Below are 21,868 nucleotides of genomic sequence, written 5' to 3'. Positions count from 1 at the left end.
TGCCTATATTTATGGCTAGCATGGCTACAAGAGGAGACCTCAGTGACTTTGAAAGAGGGGTGATTGTTGGGGCGCGTTTGGCAGGAACTTCAGTGACCAAGACAGCTCAACTTGCTGATGTTTCACGAGCAACGGCGTCTAAGGTGATGTCGGCATGGAACTCAGAGGGAAAGACATCATCAGCAAAGGGCAACAGTGGGTTGAAGCGCAGACTCCAGGATAAATTAATAGACATTTTTTTGAAGAAAATAAACCTGCAGGAGTTATACAATTGATCCTTTTGAAGCAAAATAACGACCATGAATGTCTCTACGGAAACTCTTTCGGTAAGCCATCTAAACTGAAAGTTTGGCTGAAAGAATTTTGAACTTTTGCATTGCTGTGCTCTGTAGAGGCATGAAAGTGATATACATTAATAATATATACTTATAGTGTCAAGCAATCGCATTATCAAGCATGTACATCACGTGTTGACTCTTTCTGTGTGTGTGTGTGTGTGTGTGTGTGTGTATATATATATATATATATATGTGTGTGTATATATATATATATATATATATATATATATATATATATATATATATATATATACACACACACACACACACACATATATATATATATATATATATATATATATATATATATATATATATATATATATATATATATATATATAGTGAGCAGGGAGAGGGTAAAACTCCTCCCTGCTGAAAAAAAAATGTGCAAATGCACATCGGTTTATTTTAATTGTTTTATTAACTTTTTAATTATCCCCTGCACCTGGTGATCACTGTAAATTAGAGCTAGGTGCAGGGTATTTAAAGAAAGCAGCCAGTCTGCTCAGGGCTGCTGGTGTGTATAGAAGCCCGCTTGATGGTGTTCTCAAGCGTAGAAAAAGTAAGGTAGTGTAAAACCTTTGATTTGTGTTCAACCTGGGTGGTTTGTTTTGCTTGTTTATTTCTCAGGTAAACGGTTTGGCTGTCCGGCAAGATAGCTTAGGTTCCTGTCTGTGTGTTAGTTAGTGTTCGAAACAAAAGAGTTAGGTGTTTGTTTAGTTTTTTTTTTGCTTGTTGATTAAAAATAGTGCGTAAGCACTCTTAAAACTTCAGTGTCTGGGTCTGTTTTTAAAGGGGCAATGAACCAGAGCGAGTGCCCGCTCTGTTACTATATTATATATATATATACACACACACACACTGAACAAAAATATTAAACACGAAATGTAAAGTGTTGGTCCCATGTTTCATGAGCTGAAATAAAAGATCTCAGAAATTTTCCATACACACAAAAAGCTTATTTCTCTCAAATTTTGTGCACAAATTTGTTTACACCCCTGTTAGTGAGCATTTCTCCTTTGCCAAGATAATCATCCACCTGACAGGTGTGGCATATCAAGAAGCTGATTAAACAGCATGATCATTACACAAGTGCACCTTGTGCTGAGGACAATAAATGCCAATGCCACAGATGTCTCAAGTTTTGAGGGAGCATGCAATTGGCAAGATGAATGCTGGAATGTCCACCAGAGCTGTTGCCAGAGAATTGAATGTTCATTTCTCTACCACAAGCCACCTCCAATGTCATTTTAGAGAATTTGGCAGTACATCTAACCAGCCTCACAACCACAGACCATGCGTAACCACGCCAGTCCAGGACTTCGACATCCGACTTCTTCATCTGCGGGATCGTTTGAGACCAGCCATCTGCACAGCCGATGAAACTGTGGGTTTGCACAACCGAAGAATTTCTGCACAAACTGTCAGAAACCGTCTCAGGGAAGCTCACCTGTTTGCTTGTTGTCCTCACCAGGGTCTTGACCTGACTGCAGTTCAGCATCGTAACCGACTTCAGTGGGCAAATGCTCACCTTCGATGGCCACTGGCACGCTGGAGAAGTGTGCTTTTCACGGATGAATCCCGGTTTCAACTGTACCGGGCAGATGGCAGACAGAGTGTATGGCGTTGTGTGGGCCAGCGGTTTGCTGATGTCAACATGTGACCAGAGTGCCTCATGGTGGCGGTGGGGTAATGGTATGGGCAGGCATAAGCTACAGACAATGAACACAATTGCATTTTATCGATGGCAATTTGAATGCATAGAGATACCGTGACGAGATCCTGAGGCCCACTGTCGTGCCATTCATCCGCCGCCATCACCTCATGTTTCAGCATGATAATGCATAACCCCATGTCGCAAGGGTCTGTACACAATTCCTGGAAGCTGATAATGTCCCAGTTCTTCCATGGCCTGCGTACGCAGCAGACATGTCACCCATTGAGCATGTTTGGGATGCTCTGGATCAAAGTGTACAACAGCGTGTTCCAGTTCCCGACAATATCCAGCAACTTTGCACAGCCATTGAAGAGGAGTGGGACAACATTCCACAGGCCACAGTCAACAGCCTGATCAACTCTATGCGAAGGAGATGTATCGTACTGCATGAGGCAAATGGTGGTCACACAAGATACTGTCTGGTTTTCTGATCCAAGCCCCTACCTTTTATTTTTTTTTAAGGTTTCTGTGACCAACAGATGCATATCTGTATTCCCAGTGACTGATTTCCTTATATGAACTGCAACTCAGTAAAAGCTTTGAAATTGTTGCATGTTGCGTTTATATTTTTGTTCAGTGTGTGTGTATATATATGTTTTTTTAATTTAAACAGGTCTACTGGAGCCAGAATTAAATTTTGCTGGCACTATGAGATACCCTGGTGCTAGAATCTAGCACCATAGCACCAAATTTGCACCCCTGTGAATGGCAGCTGAAGCATTAATGCTTTGAAGAAAACGTATTGACCTGAAAGGACCAGTCGATAAGTAATTAGTAATGAAAAAGGCGGCTCAGATGCTATCTTTAACGCATGTGAGAACTTAACAGCTTCACTTTGGGCAGAAGCCTGGTAATCCCGTATGGGGGCATCCATTCTATCTGCTCCAAAAAAACTCCTGTCAATTAAGGACACAAACCTCACACTGAACTCTACAGCCTTGCACTACAACAGGCCTTTAAATAGGCGTTAAAATAGCCAAAGTGCTTAGTGGTTACTGGACTGAGAGGTCATGACTTTATTTCCCTAGTCTAGACTTAAAATACACAGGTCACTAGTTAGTACTGGCCTTCTGTCTGATATGCAGATACAGGTCATGTGATTATAGCAACAAAAAAAAGAAAAAAATAAGCCTTCAGGACCAGCTGTTTAGGCTATTGCAGAGATGGTGGGTGTTGCCAGCAATATAAACCAGAAAAGGCATTACAAGGAATTTAATTTCAACAGACAGTTTATAAAAGAGACTTTTGAGGTTCACCAATCCATCACCTGTTGTAAGGTTCACTCTCTTTCTTATGCTTTATCCACACCACAACAGCTATAAAACCTTAGCCCTCCACCTTCCACAAACATAAACAGCAACCTTTTAGCAAGGTCGCCCTGTTTCAAAGTACTGCACTCTATTAACACATCAATAGTGTCAAAGACTCATCTGTTCCGAAATCTTCTGTGCTGCTCCACTCTTATTTATATCCTTTTATCTTGTGCTCGCTGCAGGTTCAAAGAATCTCTTCAGTAGATGTTGCCTATACACTGTTGTCTACAATGCCTTCTCTGCTGAGGCGCTTGCATACCTCCCTCGTGGGTCAGTGATTTGAGACCCCCCCCCCCCCCCCCCCCCCCCCCAATCCCCCAATTGTCAGGATAGGTGAAAGTTCACCATGACCCATTCTGGTTCCCAACCTAAACCTGCCATTGGAAGGCCTTGAAACCTCAAGCGCAAGGTCAACATATTCAGTCATCGAGTCTGTTGAACCGCTAGACCAGCCTTTGTTCCGCATTCTGTTTCATATGTTAATGAGCATACCATCAACAGAGAACGGAGATGTCTAGAAAACAATACCTTCAGCTACAAAAACAGGAGGTGAGCGCTAAAGACCAGCTTAACAGATAGAGGCACATTTCCAAAAACCAAGCGGAATCAAACTTTAAAAACATGTCAACCACCAATGGCCTATCAGTTTGAATATACCATTTTCAAATAACACAACTGCCCAATATATCTGAAGTATAACTTAGCAGATATCAAAGTGGATATGAGAATGGCAGTGATGAAGCCAATTTGCCTGAAGACATTAAAAGTAGAGCGGACATTTCCATCAATGGATTTAAAAAATGTGGAATGGATGATGGAAAACCCTGAGGCAGTGTAAACTGCGCCTGCTATTTTAGTAGGACTGTTCTTTTTTTTATGTTAAGCATTTTTTGCACAAATCTTTATGCTGACACCTGCAGGCATATCAAAGTTTATAGATGGCACTGTGCATCTGACTGGTGCCTTTTAAGCTTCCATATTTTTGTATGAAGTCCGCTGCCATCTGGTAAGGTATGTTATCATCGCTGGTCACTGTTTACAGTGTTACGTTTGCTCTTATTACGATGGCTCGGTGGCTGGTTCGTGCAAAAAACAAAACAAAACAAAAAAACCTTAACAGCAGTGACATACAGAGAAGCTGCAGACATGTTGGATTATTTATTATTTTTTTAACCAGTAAACGTACATATATGTGTGTCGGGGGGCAGATACTGCTATCAATGTGCGGACAAAACTTGAGAGAATGTCCCCACAAAGATAGTAACTCATAAAGAAATTATGTTGTGGGGGCGTCCCCACTCTGTAAAACACCTTTAAGAACTAAATATGCCTTATTTTTTATTTTTTTATTTATTTTTTTTTTAATAGAAGTGCCGAAATATGTAGTTTGTTATCGACTTTCACCCTGTGTGGAGTTTTGTCTGACTGGAGTTAGAAATAGTAAATAAAAATATAGTGAAAGTCAATGAGAAGTCCCCACAAATATAGATTATGAACCACCTTCCAGGCCTTAGTCAGGCAATTGTTTAATGATATTGATAAAACCTGAAGGCTCGGATTTGTGCACCCCTGCTTTACAGTACACCTACAAATTTGCCCTCCAATACTGCATTCAACAGGGCTAAGTGGAGCAGAGACAGCAGACCACATGGTCTGTGCTGTTATTCAAGGCTTTCAGCCCATTCTTCTCCCAGCCGAGGAAAAATAAATAAATAAATAAATAAAAACACATCATTAAAAATATATTTTTAGTTATAAAAATATATACATACCTCTAACCAGAGAGGTAGGAGTTTAACCCTTTAATATAGCAATCATTCATTTTGGTCATGTAATATTATTAAAGGTAGTACATATACTGTAGGTCAAGCTACCTATTTAATTTGTCAGATCTATTTTTTTTTTTACAATTCATTTAACCCCCATTGCTGTACTCACTTTGCGTGCCGATGCAACCCTCTGACTGGTCAGGAGCACTGGGGATCAATGGCTCTTTTCACTCGTCCAACCCAAGCATCATGCTGATTCTTTGCTGTCTATGCGCCTAACCTAAGTGCTCTAGAACTGTGATGATGTTTATAGAGCTGCTGGTTCCGGTTCCCAGCTCTTGCTGGGATGCTGAGGATAGCGTGAACAGGCTGATGCCTACCTGCCAGATCTGCTCCTCGCTGAGCGATGTGAGCCGGTCGCTCTTGAGCACCTCCCGGAGGAGACGGTAGGGAAGTACCAGCACCTCTTCCTGGCGACTACTGAGCAGCTCTGACAGGTGCTTCACCAGGAAGCTCACCACAGCCTCCTCCAGCAGCGTCAGGTTAAACAGGTCCGCCAGCTTGTACATGTCCAGGTAATTGAAGCTGTTCAGCTCCTGCAGCGAAACACAACACAAACACTGAGAACTTTGCTAAAATGAAATTAAGCCCCCCATTTAACTGAGGAGGCATACGTGAAATGTAAGAGTAACACAAGGCCACCTTATACATTATAGCAAACATTTTTGAAGTCACTAAATTAAATAGGTTGCGACTTTTCATTACAGCACAGTAGAATGTCACTACAGATCCCTGAACACCAATAATAATAATAATAATAATAATAATAATAATAATAATAATAATAATAATAATAATAATAATAATAATATTAATAGACTTCCTGCAACTTCGTTGTTTGGCCCCCTAATAATAATGCTCTACTTGGTGTTCCCAGGCCAGGCCTACACTGCACAGGGACTTCATGTGGAAGAATAACTAACCAGAAAAGGCGTGGAGACACCTGAAAACAGAACATGAAGGCTGTCTATCCCAGCTGATGCAAATACCCTTCTACCTGTTTTCCCATCAATTAACATCATGTTAAAGAGAAACAAAGATGAGTGTAGCTAGAAAGCAGTAATGAAGGAAGGTAGAAAAATCTACATATAATAAGGTAACTAGACGGATAGGCAGTGTGGCTTTTCTTTGAGATTGATCCTGTGCACTGATTAAAGATCCCTCTGCATGCTAATTCAAATCACATAAAAATAAGACAAGGAGGTCTAGGTGATGCAGAGGAATAGATCACAGATCTTTCCCAAGTTTCACCTCTGGAGGCCTGGGTTCAAATCCAGCTCACCAATGAAATAGTCAGTGCTTGGAAATTCTGGCCTGTGATTGGTTAAAACATCATCATAGGAGGAAAAACAGATTGAACTATTACCCTAACATCCTTACACCAACAGGCAATAGTCTCCCTCTGACATGTGATTGGTTCACATCACTGTCAGTCATGCTCCTTTTCAAAGGAACGCCCTCCAACTCCACACCTAACATGATAAAATGGCTGAATGAAAAAACTGCTGAACAGCGATTCTGCGACTTAACAGAAAATTAATTACAAAACACGCTACAAAACTTGCAGTATGAACTTCAGAAACATTTGTTATGTATGTTTAGTTATTTACTTATGCTGTATCTGCTATATGTAAACAAAATACTGTAAAGCCATAAATATTTACAACCAAAATATTTGGTGAATCTCACTCATAAAACCTATTTTGCTCCAGAAATGTTGGTGACCTGTTGCACTTGTAGTAGTATATTACTTCATTATATGTACAGCACTAAGATATTTTCATTTGTGAAAAACACATAAAAGGCTTGCAAATATTTATGGCTTTACAGTATATAAAGTCATATTTACTATCCAACCTTTTGGTTGTTTTGACTGACTCATATATTAAATATGTACTGCAGACTCAGCTAATAGAGGAAAATGTAACAATAGTCTTCCCTTTTCCACTATAGCCCTCCTCTCCAGTCCACATTTACTTTATTATTATTATTAATTAAAATGCAGGGTAAATAAGGTGGGCAGTATTAAATTAGACCACAAAGGGAACTAAGGGAACATTTTATTAGAAGGAAAGTTGTGTTCTGAAAACAGAAATTATTGAATTGACTAGTCCAGTGGCACATTACTTCATGACAAATGGCTGTGACAGTGAGCGAATGAATCCTAGTCAACAATCTCCCAACCGACCTGTGAGGGCACTGTATAATAGGAACAGTGTGCCCCAGATGCAGTACAAAGGAATATCCCCTAGAAAGTGTCCTGAGGGCATCAGATGATTCTTAATGGTTAGGTTTAGGGTTAGGTGTTCGGTTAAGATGAGGTTTTAGGGCAGGGGTTGGTTTAGGGTCAGAGTGGGTTGATTTTGCAGAGCTGCTGAGCTCTGGAAGTGAAAGGTGGGAGTAAATGGCAGATGCCCGAGAAACCTCTAATGCCCTCAGGACACTTTGGTGGCTATTTCTTTACGCTGCGCCCCGGACTGGAAGGTTTGGCAGTTCATTCCAGGGTCAGTAAGAAGTCGGCCATCCAGAAAGGGGGGCGGAGTCACAATACCAGAAGTCACTGGCTTAATGCGGTAGGTACCGAAGGGGGAGTGACTGAAGGTATATCAGGGGATGTGGCCAAACAATCTGTTCCTTTGTTATGGTTACAGAAAGAGCTGTAAAGGATGTACCAGCGAAAAAGTACCGTGAGTGTTTAGTGTTGTCTTATCTGTCTGTTTAAAACTGTTGTTATTTGTTATTCTAGATGGCTAAATATCCGGGATATCGTGCTAAGCCAGCATCAAACCCGGACTACCTTGCACTACTACTGACACTGATTACAGTATTAAATCACCACTTGCACTCGGAGCACTCACTATTGGACTTGTGATCATGTGTGTATAAAGTGGGTGTCATTATTAGGGTTATTATTTCTGAACCCAGTGGTTTAACTGAGCGATACACATTGATGTGTAGGGCCAGTTATTATTTAAGGTTGCGAGCATGCAACCCAGCCAAATAAAAGAGCTGCTTTTCAGTGTGAACTGTCTTGTGTCTGTTATTACTCAGCACTGCATCACCTCTACACCTGCGCACTGCAAACCACTTTGCCACTGTGGCATGGCTGACACATATCCTGGTGAAGGTGCTACAGATCAGTCAGTGTAAACACATTGGAACAAAAAACAGACATTTGAAGTTTAGTTTCTTCTAGATCTAGACAACACCCACTGCCTACACAGCATACCATGAAATTGTATCAGTTTTTACACATAGAGAAATATAATAAAAAAACAAAAAATGTGATTATCAAAGCAAGTCTTCAGCTGTTGATTGGAAACTAAATAAAGGAAATGTTTTAAGCAGAAATAAAACAGAAGATTTAATTTAATTATTTTTATTATAATTAATTTTATTATTAATAATAATAATAATAATAATAATAATAATAATAATAATAATAATAATAATAATAATAATAATAATTATTTAAGTAAAGCAGGAATGATTTTTAAAAATTGCATTATTTTGAAGGACAGACTAGTGACTAATGTGATCTTAATGCATGCATGAAAAGGTGAAAAGGTGAAAAGGTGTTTTTTGGCAACAGTATGATTTTAAAGCCCAACAGTGCCAAACTGCAATGTATTATTGAAAGTCCATTTTAACAAAAAAATACATAAACTAACAACATCTTGCATATTTTAATAGGGTTAATTCACTGCATTTTAAATATGATCTATCTTTGTTGTAATTGTACTAAATTATATGTTTGTTGTTTATGTAATCTAAGGTCTACTGTGTAGTATACGTTGAGCCCACTACTTTGTCATTTAAACTTTGTTTGAACCCAAGTCTCCAGAGGCAAAATATGAGGGAATAACCCCAATGTTGCTGTACAGTATGTGGCATCATCTTTATAATAAACATTTTAAACATAATACAACTGCTGTAGAATGCTCCACAACACACTTCAATATGAATTCCCTACTTTTAATCTAGATTTCAATATTTATATGAAACAGCCAACACAGTGTTTTTCTTAAGACAAGTTGCATTAAGTAGAGTCCCTTTTAGCATTAACTCTTCTTAAGAATGAGGGTGTTTTAATGATCTAAGTAAATGGTAGGTCTTAAGAACCATTTAAGTATTATTAAAGGGATAAATATGAAATCCGTTGCTAAGACAGCAAATGTACCCGTCCCATAGCTGTGGTATAATGTAGGCTCTTAAGTATGCTTACGTAGGTGCTCTCCAATATTAACACTTACCATGATCTCAATCCCAGGGAAGACAGTATAGAAACACATAAACAGAAACACAGATTCACTAAAGAGCTTAAAAATCCCATAACTCAGCCAGGTAACAGAACACATGCAATGTGCCGACGATACGCCAGGAATAAAAAAAAAAAAAAAAGAACACTGTTAGACTGGTCCTGTTCATGGTATCCAAGTTCAAATGTCATCTTTCAGGTCACATCCCTCGCACACAAGTGCTAAACTAATGCTGCTTAAGACAAATTAATAGCCATCAATAAACTATAGCCACGGTTAGTGAGAAAATAATTTGCCATTACAATATAATTATTGGACATGCACCGTGTTTAATAAGCTGTGTTTAATTCAGAAACTAATGACTAATGCATAGAGGAATGGAGATCAGCCTTGCAATTATTTTCATGGAAGCCTTATTTGTAAAAACCTTGGTGTAATTTACATCCAAATAAGAACAAATGAACGATTTCACAACAGTGATAAATGGTCGTTCCCTCAATAACAACGCTGGATTTAACAACTAAGTGAATGCTATTTAAAAACAAAAAAGATGTATCTGTTTTAAAATTATAACATTTATTAAATAGTGTTAGGCAAATAAAGCAAATCCACAGCTGATTATTCTTGCAGTCTCTATTATTAAACAAAATTAATAATCCTGCAGAGAGAATTTGGAACCTCAGCAATCTTCACAAAACTAGTGAGATGTTGCCATCTGCTGTCCAGATTAATCCTTTGCACCATTTATTCTAAGACACTGTTATACACCCAGAAATAAAATACAGGCAGACATAGTAAGGAGTTGTGAGTGGACGGCCAATGGTCAGGAGGAGTCATATAAATACTAAAACTGAGTAAACGTAAAATAAACAAAATACAAATAAAGGTTGTTTTGGTACAGACTTCTTTTTAATCAAAGAAATAAGCTCTACACAAGCAGAGCTACACAAGGACGCAGGCAGCTGTCCTCTCAACAATCATTCTTCTCCTGAACTACACTACAGCTCGGAGGCAGCTGTTTTTAGACACATGGCCATGTTAAACTGGAACTCAACACACCAATTTAAACTGACCACGCATGTATTTGTGGCAAACTTTCCAGAAACATACAATGTATTAATATCATAGTACTGTGACCCAATTATGTATACTTATGCATATAAATATTTACAAACAGTTTGTTATCTTTGGTAGATGAACCATGCTAAGTTGTTTCCAAACTTTTTTTAATTTACCCAGCCTAACATCACGGACGTAGTAACGGCAACTTTCTCACTGAAAACCTACACAGATACATCAATCCGCCACAACTGTCAATAACATAGAATAAATTACACAATTCCTGAAGTGTATTTCACCTTAAACAACATGACAACTGTAGGAACCTCGTTTCACAAAGAGCCTTCAAACACAGGGCAGCCAGGAGGCCAGACCAGCACCTCTCATTGGACAGAATCTGACAGAAATTAAGCATCCACGAAACGAAAAACCAATTGGGCAGTCAAAGCTTTTTATGACCGGGTGAGTGAGAGTAACACAAACACAGACTTGAAAACTGTCACGATAGAACACCTTAATGCAGTTCTACGACAATTTTATGCCTGTCAGAAATAGCTCCGGAGAGCCGTAAGACATAAGCAGTTACGTGGGGCTCAGAGTGGGCTTAAACAGACACTTAAATGAACCACCCTTCAGCAGTAATATTAATATACTGGCAAATGGAGAGTTCATGTGTTCACAATATACATAATAACTTGAGAAATCCTATTGTTATTATAATAATGTAGCATGCATGGGGAAGGCAGCAGCAGGGCTGGTAGGTGATGTAATCACACAGAAAGACATAAGCCCGATATAAGCTCCTTGCAATGGAGCCGGCTCTTTTATACAGCGTTACTGGAGCCATGCTTTAGTGAGAGAGGTCCTGGGTTCGCGCCCGCCCTTCGCCTATGTGTGAATTGCCTCGCCCTGTTTGAGGCACATGCCTGCGTTAACCTAGACCGCTACAATAATATAATAATGTCTTTATTTAGGGCCTTTCATAGTGGACCACCATCACAAAGCGCTTTACAGAGGTAGGCTGTGAACCATTGTATGCAGTCACTTACAATAGGACACTGATTTAACTCACTTAGGGTCACACAGAGTTAGTCAGTGGCAGAGGTGGGATTTGAACCAGTGAGATGAGATTTACAGTAAATGTTGACCTTTTGGGAAACCGAAGTGTACATAAGATATTGAATGAGTCTGAATCAGACACCAGTGATTAATTAATAAATAAAAAAGCAAAACGAGCTATTCAAATCAATTCAAAACTCGCCATTCTGATCGCTCTCTGCTCCCTTATCTACAGCATTTCCCTATCTCATTCTGAAAACAAATAGTTTTTTAAAAAAATCTTAAACTTTTTTAAAGTTGGGTCGCTCTTAAAATAGCCTTTGGTGGTTAAATGGATGTTTTGTTGCCGCTGTCCCCAGTCTGCCTGCCTGTTGCCACTGGTCCCACCCCCTGCACAGCTGTGTGATCTGATGCAGAATATTTATAAATGTATCACAATAATTCTAGTGTACCTTTCTCTCCACATAAATGTGTCCCTTTTGCTGCACCCTGCATTGTTTAAAATTGTTTAACACTGGCCAAGTAGTTCTCCACGTTGTCCAGCCGTAAATTGTAAAGTCAGTTTGATAAGTAACCTGGTATTCAATGCAAATAACGTCTTTCTTGCCACTGTGAAGCAGTAGCACAAATCTGGTATGGATACCTCACTACCCCGAAAAAAAACCCCAAAAAAACATCACTCTCACCTGAGTAGGCTGCAGATCTTGAAGAAGGGGAATGCGTGATTTAAAGGCAGGCTCATTTGTGCTTGTCTTGATGAAAATGGCCAGTAATATTTTACTTTAAAACCAAGAATTACAAGAAGTAAAACAAATCAAATCAAAAAAAAAAAAACTGCACTTTTGATGGCAATGCTCAATTCCACATCTATAAATCGCCTTTTCTTTTAATTTAATGCATTTTTTGTTTTAAGTTATATGGAACTATTTTGGTAGCTCAGTTTTAGGCGGAAAAATATTTAGTTAACCCATTTTATATGAGCAATAAGGCAAGGGTTGCAATCATGAGGTGAAGCCTTATTGCTTACATATTCACAGCTGGTTATTTTAGTATTCATGAAACTGTTGTAGCTGTTATTGTTTTTTTTAATGAAGACCAAACATCACTATATTCATAATGGCAGGAAAGCTTTGCGATTGCCCAGTACCATTATATCCACCTGCTAGTGAATCAAACATACAATCTCCATTATTTCATTGATGGGAAGAGATTACCTATTCATGCATCTTTTCAGTAGAAAATTACACCTAAGGAGAGAGACAAATTCAGCATATTATGCATGTAAAGATAAAAATATATGTGTGCGTTGGTATTAAAACCAAACAGTATAGTCTTTTGTATTTAATAGCTCCACGTCATTTCAAGAAAAGCAATGAAAAAGTAGCAATTTAAATCAATTGGGAATGCAAAAACAAAACAAAAGAACATTGCTGACAGACCAAACTAATGCTTAGCAATGAAAGAGACGCAGAGGAGCACTGTATTTTATTTAGAGAAAAAGGTGAAAGCATTTAAATATCATTGAATACAATGAGCTTTAAACAAACACTGTGTTAGTTTATAATATCCAGTCATCTTCATTACATGTATGCATTACTGAGGTCTAGGCAAATTCCCTCAAACTCTAGTCCAGTGGTGCCCAACCCTGGCCTTGAGGTTTGTTCCAATCCAGTCTTAAATTAGCCCTGGGCCTACACAAAATCAAGGTTTATGGCAGCGCCATAACTATACTTTATAATGAGCAGAGCATCACCATGATTTAATCCAGGCCCTATCTGATAAAAATATCTGGAGTGGAATTGATGGAGTTGGCAAGTCACACGACAACAAGGAGACATTTGCCACCTAGCTTTAGCAAGCCTTGCCCATCTAAATCTAACCCAAAAAGGAAATAAAGCCTATTTTCTGGAACATTCTGTCTGGTGATTTGTCATTAGATAATAGACTGAGCACAGAATAAAGGACCAGGACTAAGGACTGAAGCCAAGTCTTGGTATCTGCCATGCCAAACGAGCCAGACTCTATTAATGTAATTCCTCACAATGGACAGCATCCATCACTATAGCACCTGAGGGGAGTTCTCCATGTTGGACGCTGTGAAGTACTTACTGTAACTCTGAAACATTTCTGAAGGTATGGTCAGCATTACAGTAAATATTTACCAGTCCTAATAGTTTTAGTACAGCAGGGTGGCACAGTGCTTTGGTTTCTCCTGTTTCTCTGCATACTTAATATATTTTTGTATTGATAAGTTTTTTTGTTCTTTTAACAGCACTGAATATATTTTTCTCCCTCAAGTCAAAATTTGAAATGAACGCCAGTTGGTTTGTACAGCTGTTTGGAGGCAAAGCCATTCCTTTATTATCTACCGGTGGCAAGAGCTGTCTTATTATCCAGCACAAACTGTGAGCTAATTGTAAATGATAAGACTATGAACCCCTGCGCTTTATAAAAAATAAAATAAATACTACAACTGCTACTATGACTACAGCACTGCCACAGAAACAATAAGAGAGTCACTTACCTGGATGAGATAGTGGGAGCACAAGCTGAGGAGCTCCAGCAACTGAAGATGACTCCCTGCAGCCAGCACGTCCTGTATTATACCAGGATCCAACAAAATCTAACGAGGCAAAAACAAATAAAGGGTGTGACAAACACTTCAAAATACAGGCTCATTAATGGCACCAGAGCTACACTATCCTTGCACTTGTGTCACATGTATTTCATACATGTATGTAAAATTAGTGATATGATTGGGAAAATCACTTGGGTATATATGGAGTTCCATTCTTACAATCACAGAATTGGGAGTTGCAGTACATGTTGTGAGTATTAGTAAATGGTAAATGCAGTGTTTCTACATGTGCAATAACTGCTGTACTCGTATTATGAAGTGTAATGTAAAATAGGGGTTCAAATTTTACATTTGTGAAAATACAAGTTTGATACAAAATACAGAGGGAGTGGCAGCCTATGCCACATTTCAAATAACTCCTACCCCTAGAATTAAACTGTATTGAATCTAAGTTTAAATACAACATCTAACTTCTTATTCAGAAATGAAAATAACACTGCAATAAGCTACAACTATTTGTGATGAGTGTTATTCTTGTGTTGTCCACTAGAGGGAACACTAACTAGAGTATTACAATTAGTGGGAATTGTGTTTGTTTGAATCTGTTCACTTTGTCACTTATATTATCTTAGAATGCCTGTGAAATGAACCAAAGACAAACAAGGAAAGAATCAAACATCTTTCAGCTTGAGCAAATTACATTCTGGTTTACAGTCACAATAACAGATTGATGTTGATTCAGAGTTTATTAGCTGAAATAGTATTATGGTTAATTACTGCGAGGTCGCCATTACACACTCAGCCTCTGTCTGGGTTTTTTAAATTTTTAAAACCTTACGAAAGAGCACCCAAACAAGAGTAGTATGGGGCAATTTAAGTTAAAAAAAAGGTCATTGTAGCCATCTCTTGGACAGCTTTTATGCAAAACTAAAATTTACCAGCCCAAGATCTGGGATTGTGTCAGGATTCATAATTCCTATCTGACATAAAAATTAAAAAAAAAATAATAATAAATCAGCAATGGCACATCCCTGTGTTACCCAACAGGGGCTTCATTAGACTACACATGTAAACGAAGCAAAAGTAAAGAGAACACATTTCAGGTATTTTTCTGTAAAGTCATGGTGTTTAATACCATCGATTTGTTTTTTGGTGCAGTGAACTTGGAGATAAACATTCCAAATTCTAAAATAAAATGACAGGCCTCATTGTTTATTAGAAAAAAAAAAAATTTACCTCCTCATACACTGCACTTAAACAAAATACTATATAATCCTGTATTCTACAGACTATCCTGCGTTGAAGATGCAGACACAGTAAAATACCCTCCCTAAATAATGTCAAATACTGTAATTGTTCATCGGTATGCCTATCATCCAGGATCCTCTCTCTCAGGACTTAACAACTCATAACCAGCGTGAATTCAAAATCTGCTTTATTTGACATTCTTTATTCTATTAACAAATACATATTAAAATAAACATTAAAAGGGTTGATTTTTTATGCATTTTTTAATATTTATTCTTAACTCTTAAATACCCTATCATGTGTTTTCTGAATGATTCTCTAATGCTGTTTCTGCTTAGATCCTTATTTGCCATGCTTAATAACTATTCCAGGAAACATTCTGAAAATACTCCCCAAGGACGCTTGTGGTGAAGTGTTGTGGGGAAACATTAGCGATGCACTAAAGCCAACATGTAAAGGCGCATTGTGCACTGAATCCTGTATTCAGAATTGTAAGTCCTTATGTTATTATTTCATATTTCAGATTTGTGGATAGTATTAGACATAGAACAGATTTGCACTTATGTCGCATTTTTTTTTTTTTTTTTGGTTGTGACCCAGTCCTGTTAACTGAAAAAGCTATACTCTTGTTGCAGTACAAAAGTCTACCACTAGAGGTCAAAAAAGAGTCACATCACATCATCAAAATTACATATGTTTATTGTCACCAAGCGCTACAGCTATAGATTATGTACATTTCTGTCAGCCAGGCTAAACAACCTTTATCAAAATATATTTTTCAGGGCAGGTTACGTTATCTTGGCACCCCATAATTTACTTGAAACGCAGCACATGCTGCACTTGTAATGCATCCCATATACATCGCCAAAAGCCTCAATATATAAAATTGGATTTATACAAACAGGGGTGGAAATAAAACAGCTACCCTTACCCCCCCAATCCCCCCCTGTAGTCTGTATTGTAATGGAAACCAGCTAATAAGCATTTTTTAGGTAGCCTGCTTTGAGATGTTGATTTAAAATTGTAGCTGTACTGTTTGCAGCAGTCAATGTAACAATCAGCAACAGCATGTGGTCTGGGAGAAAAAACAGCACCAAAAAAAAAAATGCACTAATATTACCCATTGCACTGTGAAACACAGTTGCTTTTGTTGATCAGCACTTACCTGCCCAGTGTATGCAAAGTCTAGAGCCTGCTTCAGCCCCACACTAGTGACACCGTGTAAATTCACTTCATCAGCTCCACTTTCCACCATGCACAGACTAAACATAGCCTAGAAACCCCAAAACAAACAAAAAAACATTGAAACAACAATTAGTGTCACAATAACTTTACTTTTTTTTTTTTTTTTTTTTTTTTACAACATGTAACAAATAAAGTTGGTCGCTGTAACTTGAACATGATTATCAGTACAATGAAGCTACTTTTTAGCTGCTGGGGGTCTGGATCAAGAAGGAAATGGAATATATACCCTTTAATTCCACAGAGACTTGGTTTAATTGTGCTGCTATGTTTATCTCCACAGCACTGGACCTTGGACAAGAGTGCAAGATGAAGCTTTTTTTTTTTTTTTGGGGGGGGGGGGGGGGAGGATTTATTCAAAGAGCTAAATGTATCTACAAGAAACATAATAGGGGTGATAGGTTTACCTGAATCATTTAGTACAGTTCGTTATTTAAGGCAACAATATATGAATACCAAGCTTAAGTTGTGCTACTGCCAAATACAAAAAAAAAAAAACACAGCTGGAAATGTATTATGACACCTTTTGTGCAGTTTAGCGATTTGATCACAAGGCATTTCTTCGGGGGTGTAGTTCTAACAAGCTTTCAAGTGTCAGTCAATTGTCAAATGAAATTCTGCTTTTGGAAAGGCACATATTCGCATGCCAAACCCTTTACACAAACAACCAGCTGCGCCACTTGTACAACTTGGCTGGCAGACTTGCACTCAGAACCATTATAATGCCTTTCATCCACAAGGACCTCAAAGCAATTTCCTTGAGCACTGTCCAATTGAAGCCCTGAGCAGGCCAAAGTGACAATTACGTATAAGCTCCTTTCACAGGGATGTTTAATTATGCAATACCGGATGCACAGCAAGCAAGAGTGAGATATTATAGTACATACTGAAGCTGACGTTTCACATTTTTATATTATGCTTTCTCTATCCCTCGCTTAGGGTAAGGGTGTTTAAGTCTGTGTTTTGTATGCCTTTAGAATTCAACTTTAACATACTGGGAATTTTTAAAACTAATCAAAAAAGGGAGGAGCCGCTGTCATCTCCAAAACTCGAAGGAGGTGAAGCCTCTGCAGTCACCATTGCAAAAGGGAGGCACTGCTGCCGTCTCCAGAGCCAGAAGGGGAGGAGCTTCTGCTGTCTCCTGTGTAAAAAGGGGGAGGAGCTGCTGTCATCTCCAGAGTCAGCAGGGCAACCGCCAGGCCCTCAGCAGCCGCTACACCTGCTGCTGAGGGGAGCACGGAGAAAGCCAGTTGCACGTCCATAAGGGCCAGTGCCTGCACTGCTGCCAGTGCTGGAGTGCCATGCATCGCCCCTGCCAGAGTACCATGCACCGTAGCTGGCAGCATCACCACTGCCAGAGTGCCCTGTGGTGCTGCCAGCATGGGCAACATGAAAAGTGCACAATACTGTTTTTACACTTATTATTATCAGGCACCATGGATCTTGGTTCTTTTTGTAGATATTACATATTTATAAGGATGATCCCTTTATTCTAAACTCACCCTGGGATTACATTTTGAATCAAAGACTGCAATTATTCAGTGCTAACAATGAAATAAAAACCCTAGCTGTTATTAGCAGTCGTTGTTTTTAAAAGGCACTATAACAATAGCTGTGGCATAATTACAATGCAATTACTGACCCAGATGAAGCACACATTGCAGGTTATAGGATTCCATCTGAGTTGCAAACTTTGTGGTGTCAGCATGGGGTCATAATACTTCTAACACAGGAAATAAATGGTGAGCGAATCTCAAGTACTATACTTCTGTCTAACATCTAGCATAGTGGCAGGAGGCAAAATCGTCAGAGACTGTTTCTCATCACCGTTCTACAGAAGACCCTACTGGAGCAATATAAATTACTGTCATGACCACAAGTTATCCATGACTTACTCACTTACTATGCTATGCCGAAAACTTGCATATTTTAGATCCACTAGTGTCTTTGTCACTGCTTGTATTATCACTGCTAGAGAGAGTTAAGCCGTTCTTTAGAGACAGATCAAGGAAAATCCAGATTGGATTTTAAATCATAGCCATTTGCTTCTGAGAATACTTAGATTAGAAAATGTTGTCCCCACATGAACAATAAAAGCAAGCAGCATGAAATCCAAACATATATTATATAATTATATATAATTTTACATTCATATCTGCCACGACCGTAAATTCAAAATTAGAGCTAATATTAAGAAGTGTTCAATTACAATAGAGGCTACAAGAGAGGAGTAAAAGAAAGAAATAAACCTGCTAAACATCTTCTTAGTATATATTCTCATACATTAGTGTAATCTTGCCCTGTGATGCATCACACCTATTACACCTCGAACTGCAGGCCTACATCAGTTGAATGACATTTTACTGCTGTTGACTTTGTCAGCTATACATGTGCATTATAGGTCCAATAAGTTTGCCTGATACTGTTTAAAGTTCAGAGATAGATGTATTCAGCCAAGGCCAATGCTCCCCAGTCAAGTGCAGTAATTTGATTATAACAAGCTCACAGATGCACAACTCAGCCCGTTCTCTATACGGTGATGTAATTTACCAGGGGAGCCACACTGGGAATTTTTATACAAATTTTACAAATATTTAGAATAATCATTGTTTATGAGGACCGTCCATATGTATGTGCACTGGTTTGACCATTTGATTAATCTGTATTTTAATTCAATCTTAATATTACATTTTGGAATGAGAGGTTAGTTAACTGTCATGACAGAACCATTCTCATGCCATTGACATGGATTAGCAATGCACACATGTGCCAAAAGAACCAGGCTCTTGAAGTACTACTAAACAAACTCAATTTCAATGTACTGACTGCTTTTAACCAAATTATAATGCACTTAGTACGGTTTAATATGCATTTTTAATGAGGAAATGATTAATCTGTTTCAATCACTCGGTCCTGTTAAAATAAAGGTCCCTTTCTGACCATTAAAAAAAGATTAATACAATATCTGCAATTGATATGATTCAACTTTGTTTATTTTTGTTAAGTGCAACAGAGTTTAACGTGTTTGACAAGCAACTGAATTATGCAAATCAGCAAATCAAACTGGAATGTGTAAAGCAGAGCAGTGCTCTGTTACATTTTACAACAAATGTTTGTTGCAACAATTGCATAGTTCAAGTTGTAATGCAAAATATGAATTAAAACACTGATGAGATATACACGACCTGCTTTTATTTTCACTTTGAAAAATGTTTCCTGTCATAAAAATATGGGCTATGTTTAGTCTTAAATGAACGAGAAAAACTGTTAATATTTTGAAAAACTAGCCAACCAGCTAAGTAAGATCGAATTCAATGACTCTGTTAACAGTCTCAGGTTGTTTGTTTCTCAATTTTCTAACATTAATGTGGAATCAAAAAGTGAATTAAATACTCCTATAGTTCTTATTAGCAAAAACGTTTACTTTTTGCAGTGCCATGCAAACATAGCAGCACTATATGTTCTGTCTGTCATTTTTATTTTAACACTACTGTCGCTTCTGTTTTACAGTTAAATTAAAACAGACGTAAAAAAAACCTAAAAAACATACCTTTATTATTTTGTTTTCTAAGTGCTTCTTTCAAAGCTGCACATGTGAGATGTACACAGCGAACGGAATGCACGACTGCTTTTAAAGGGTATACAAGGACCTTTTTATTGTATAGTGTTACATGTTCCCATGTGTTGCTACAACCGTTTCCATTAAGGTGTGTGTATTGTTTTATGTGTTTTTACATTTTCACCACTAACTTTTAAACTGCATTCCCTGCCTCAAGATGGCTTCCCAAGTACCTGCATTGACAGCTCATAACTACATTTCCCATAATCCTCCTGCTCACATATGTAAGTGAGATGGACTTACACTCACCTTGCGTAAACAGTTGTGGCAACACATGGGAACATGTAATACAATAAAAGAAAAAGGTCCTTACTTACCCTTTAAAACTCAGTAAATGGTTCATATTAAAAACAATTAGGCACAACCCTTACCTTCGCCAAATTGTAATCATGTATGTTAAATGAAAGCCTACTGTGTACTCTGTTCTTTTTAAAAATGAATCAGAGAGGAATGACCTACACCCATGGATTTACATTGCCCTTCCTTTCAAGCCTGACAAGAAGCACGTCATTCCCCTTGTGCACTCCAGTGGTCGCTGATATTGTACAGAGGACATGCTTCCATCTTTCGATCTCATGAGGCAGGGGTTATGCTCGGTGCCGCGCAAGAGTCTTTCAAAGACTACAATACACTTCTGTAAATATACACTGTTACAGAAGTCAGCTTTCACGACTAGCCCTTCTTTTAATGATTTAAATAACACTGGTTTTCAGACCAGCCACTGTTTAGATCTGAATAGACTTCATAAAATGTTGTAACAATAGTTTTCAAAACAAGTCTAAATCAGATTTTTTTGTGGATTTCCCAGTTCTTTATGCAGCTATTGGATTTGCATACTGCACATCAGCACATGTAGTCGTCATGCTGTGATGAATCAGACAAACCCTGCCTAGAAAGGTTAGTTACAAGATGAATTAATAATTCATCTTGGTGGATACCTCACTATGCTGCCACTGAGACAGGCACCACAGGAATTGACATTTTTGAAAGTCAATTAACAGTCTGTTTCTTACACATCTTGATCATACGCCAGAGGTGTTGCCTTCTTGCACATGGTGTCCACAGACTGCCTATCAATTACCAAGAATCAAAGAGTAAGAGTGGCAATCCCTTCATAGTTGCCTGGCCCTTCTAAGAGTTTACCACACTAAAAACATAGCAAAGTGAAATGAAGCATAGTGAAAGCATGGTAAAGCATAGGTGATCATTGTAAAGAACAGCGAGGTATAGTAAAGAATATTAATAAATATGGTAAACCAGAGTAAACTATGGTAAATGCAGTATAACCATGGGAAAAGCATGATAACACTCCAAAAGTATTGTGTAAAAATACAGTGGTAAACTTTTATAAGGGAGGGGCTAAGCCAAATTATTCTCCAAACTCTGAAATGTTTATTATATGATATTAATTAATATTAAGTTTTTTTTTCATTCTGTGAACTAGACCTTTTAAAGTGCTTCTCACATAATATTGCATGTAAAAAAGAAAACGTTTATTACCGTATAGTAAAAAGTATCAATATGGGCATTTAATTAAGTTCTCAGTCTCCTACTGCTGTCTTCTTCTCAACGTCACAATACTATTTTCTTAATGTAACAACACTATT

At 38.2% G+C, this 21,868-nt stretch overlaps 1 protein-coding gene across 2 annotated transcripts in view; it reads right to left on the bottom strand.

The window, feature by feature from the left end:
- The window catches only part of LOC121316241 (kelch-like protein 32), an 84,516-nt gene that overhangs the window by 31,434 nt on the left and 31,214 nt on the right, over nucleotides 1–21,868 (bottom strand). For both annotated transcript variants that reach the window (XM_041251179.1, XM_041251180.1), the window contains exons 4-6: nucleotides 16,566–16,673; nucleotides 14,099–14,197; nucleotides 5,518–5,733 (exon numbers count right to left, since the gene is read on the bottom strand). In XM_041251179.1, the coding sequence (XP_041107113.1) occupies nucleotides 5,518–5,733; nucleotides 14,099–14,197; nucleotides 16,566–16,673 (423 nt within the window). The remainder of the gene's footprint in view (nucleotides 1–5,517; nucleotides 5,734–14,098; nucleotides 14,198–16,565; nucleotides 16,674–21,868) is intronic.

This window comes from Polyodon spathula, chromosome 5 (genome assembly GCF_017654505.1).
Source record: "Polyodon spathula isolate WHYD16114869_AA chromosome 5, ASM1765450v1, whole genome shotgun sequence".
Classification (NCBI taxonomy): domain Eukaryota; kingdom Metazoa; phylum Chordata; class Actinopteri; order Acipenseriformes; family Polyodontidae; genus Polyodon; species Polyodon spathula.
The sequence above is the reverse complement of the archived record's forward strand: the minus strand, read 5'-3'. Positions and strand labels throughout refer to the sequence as shown.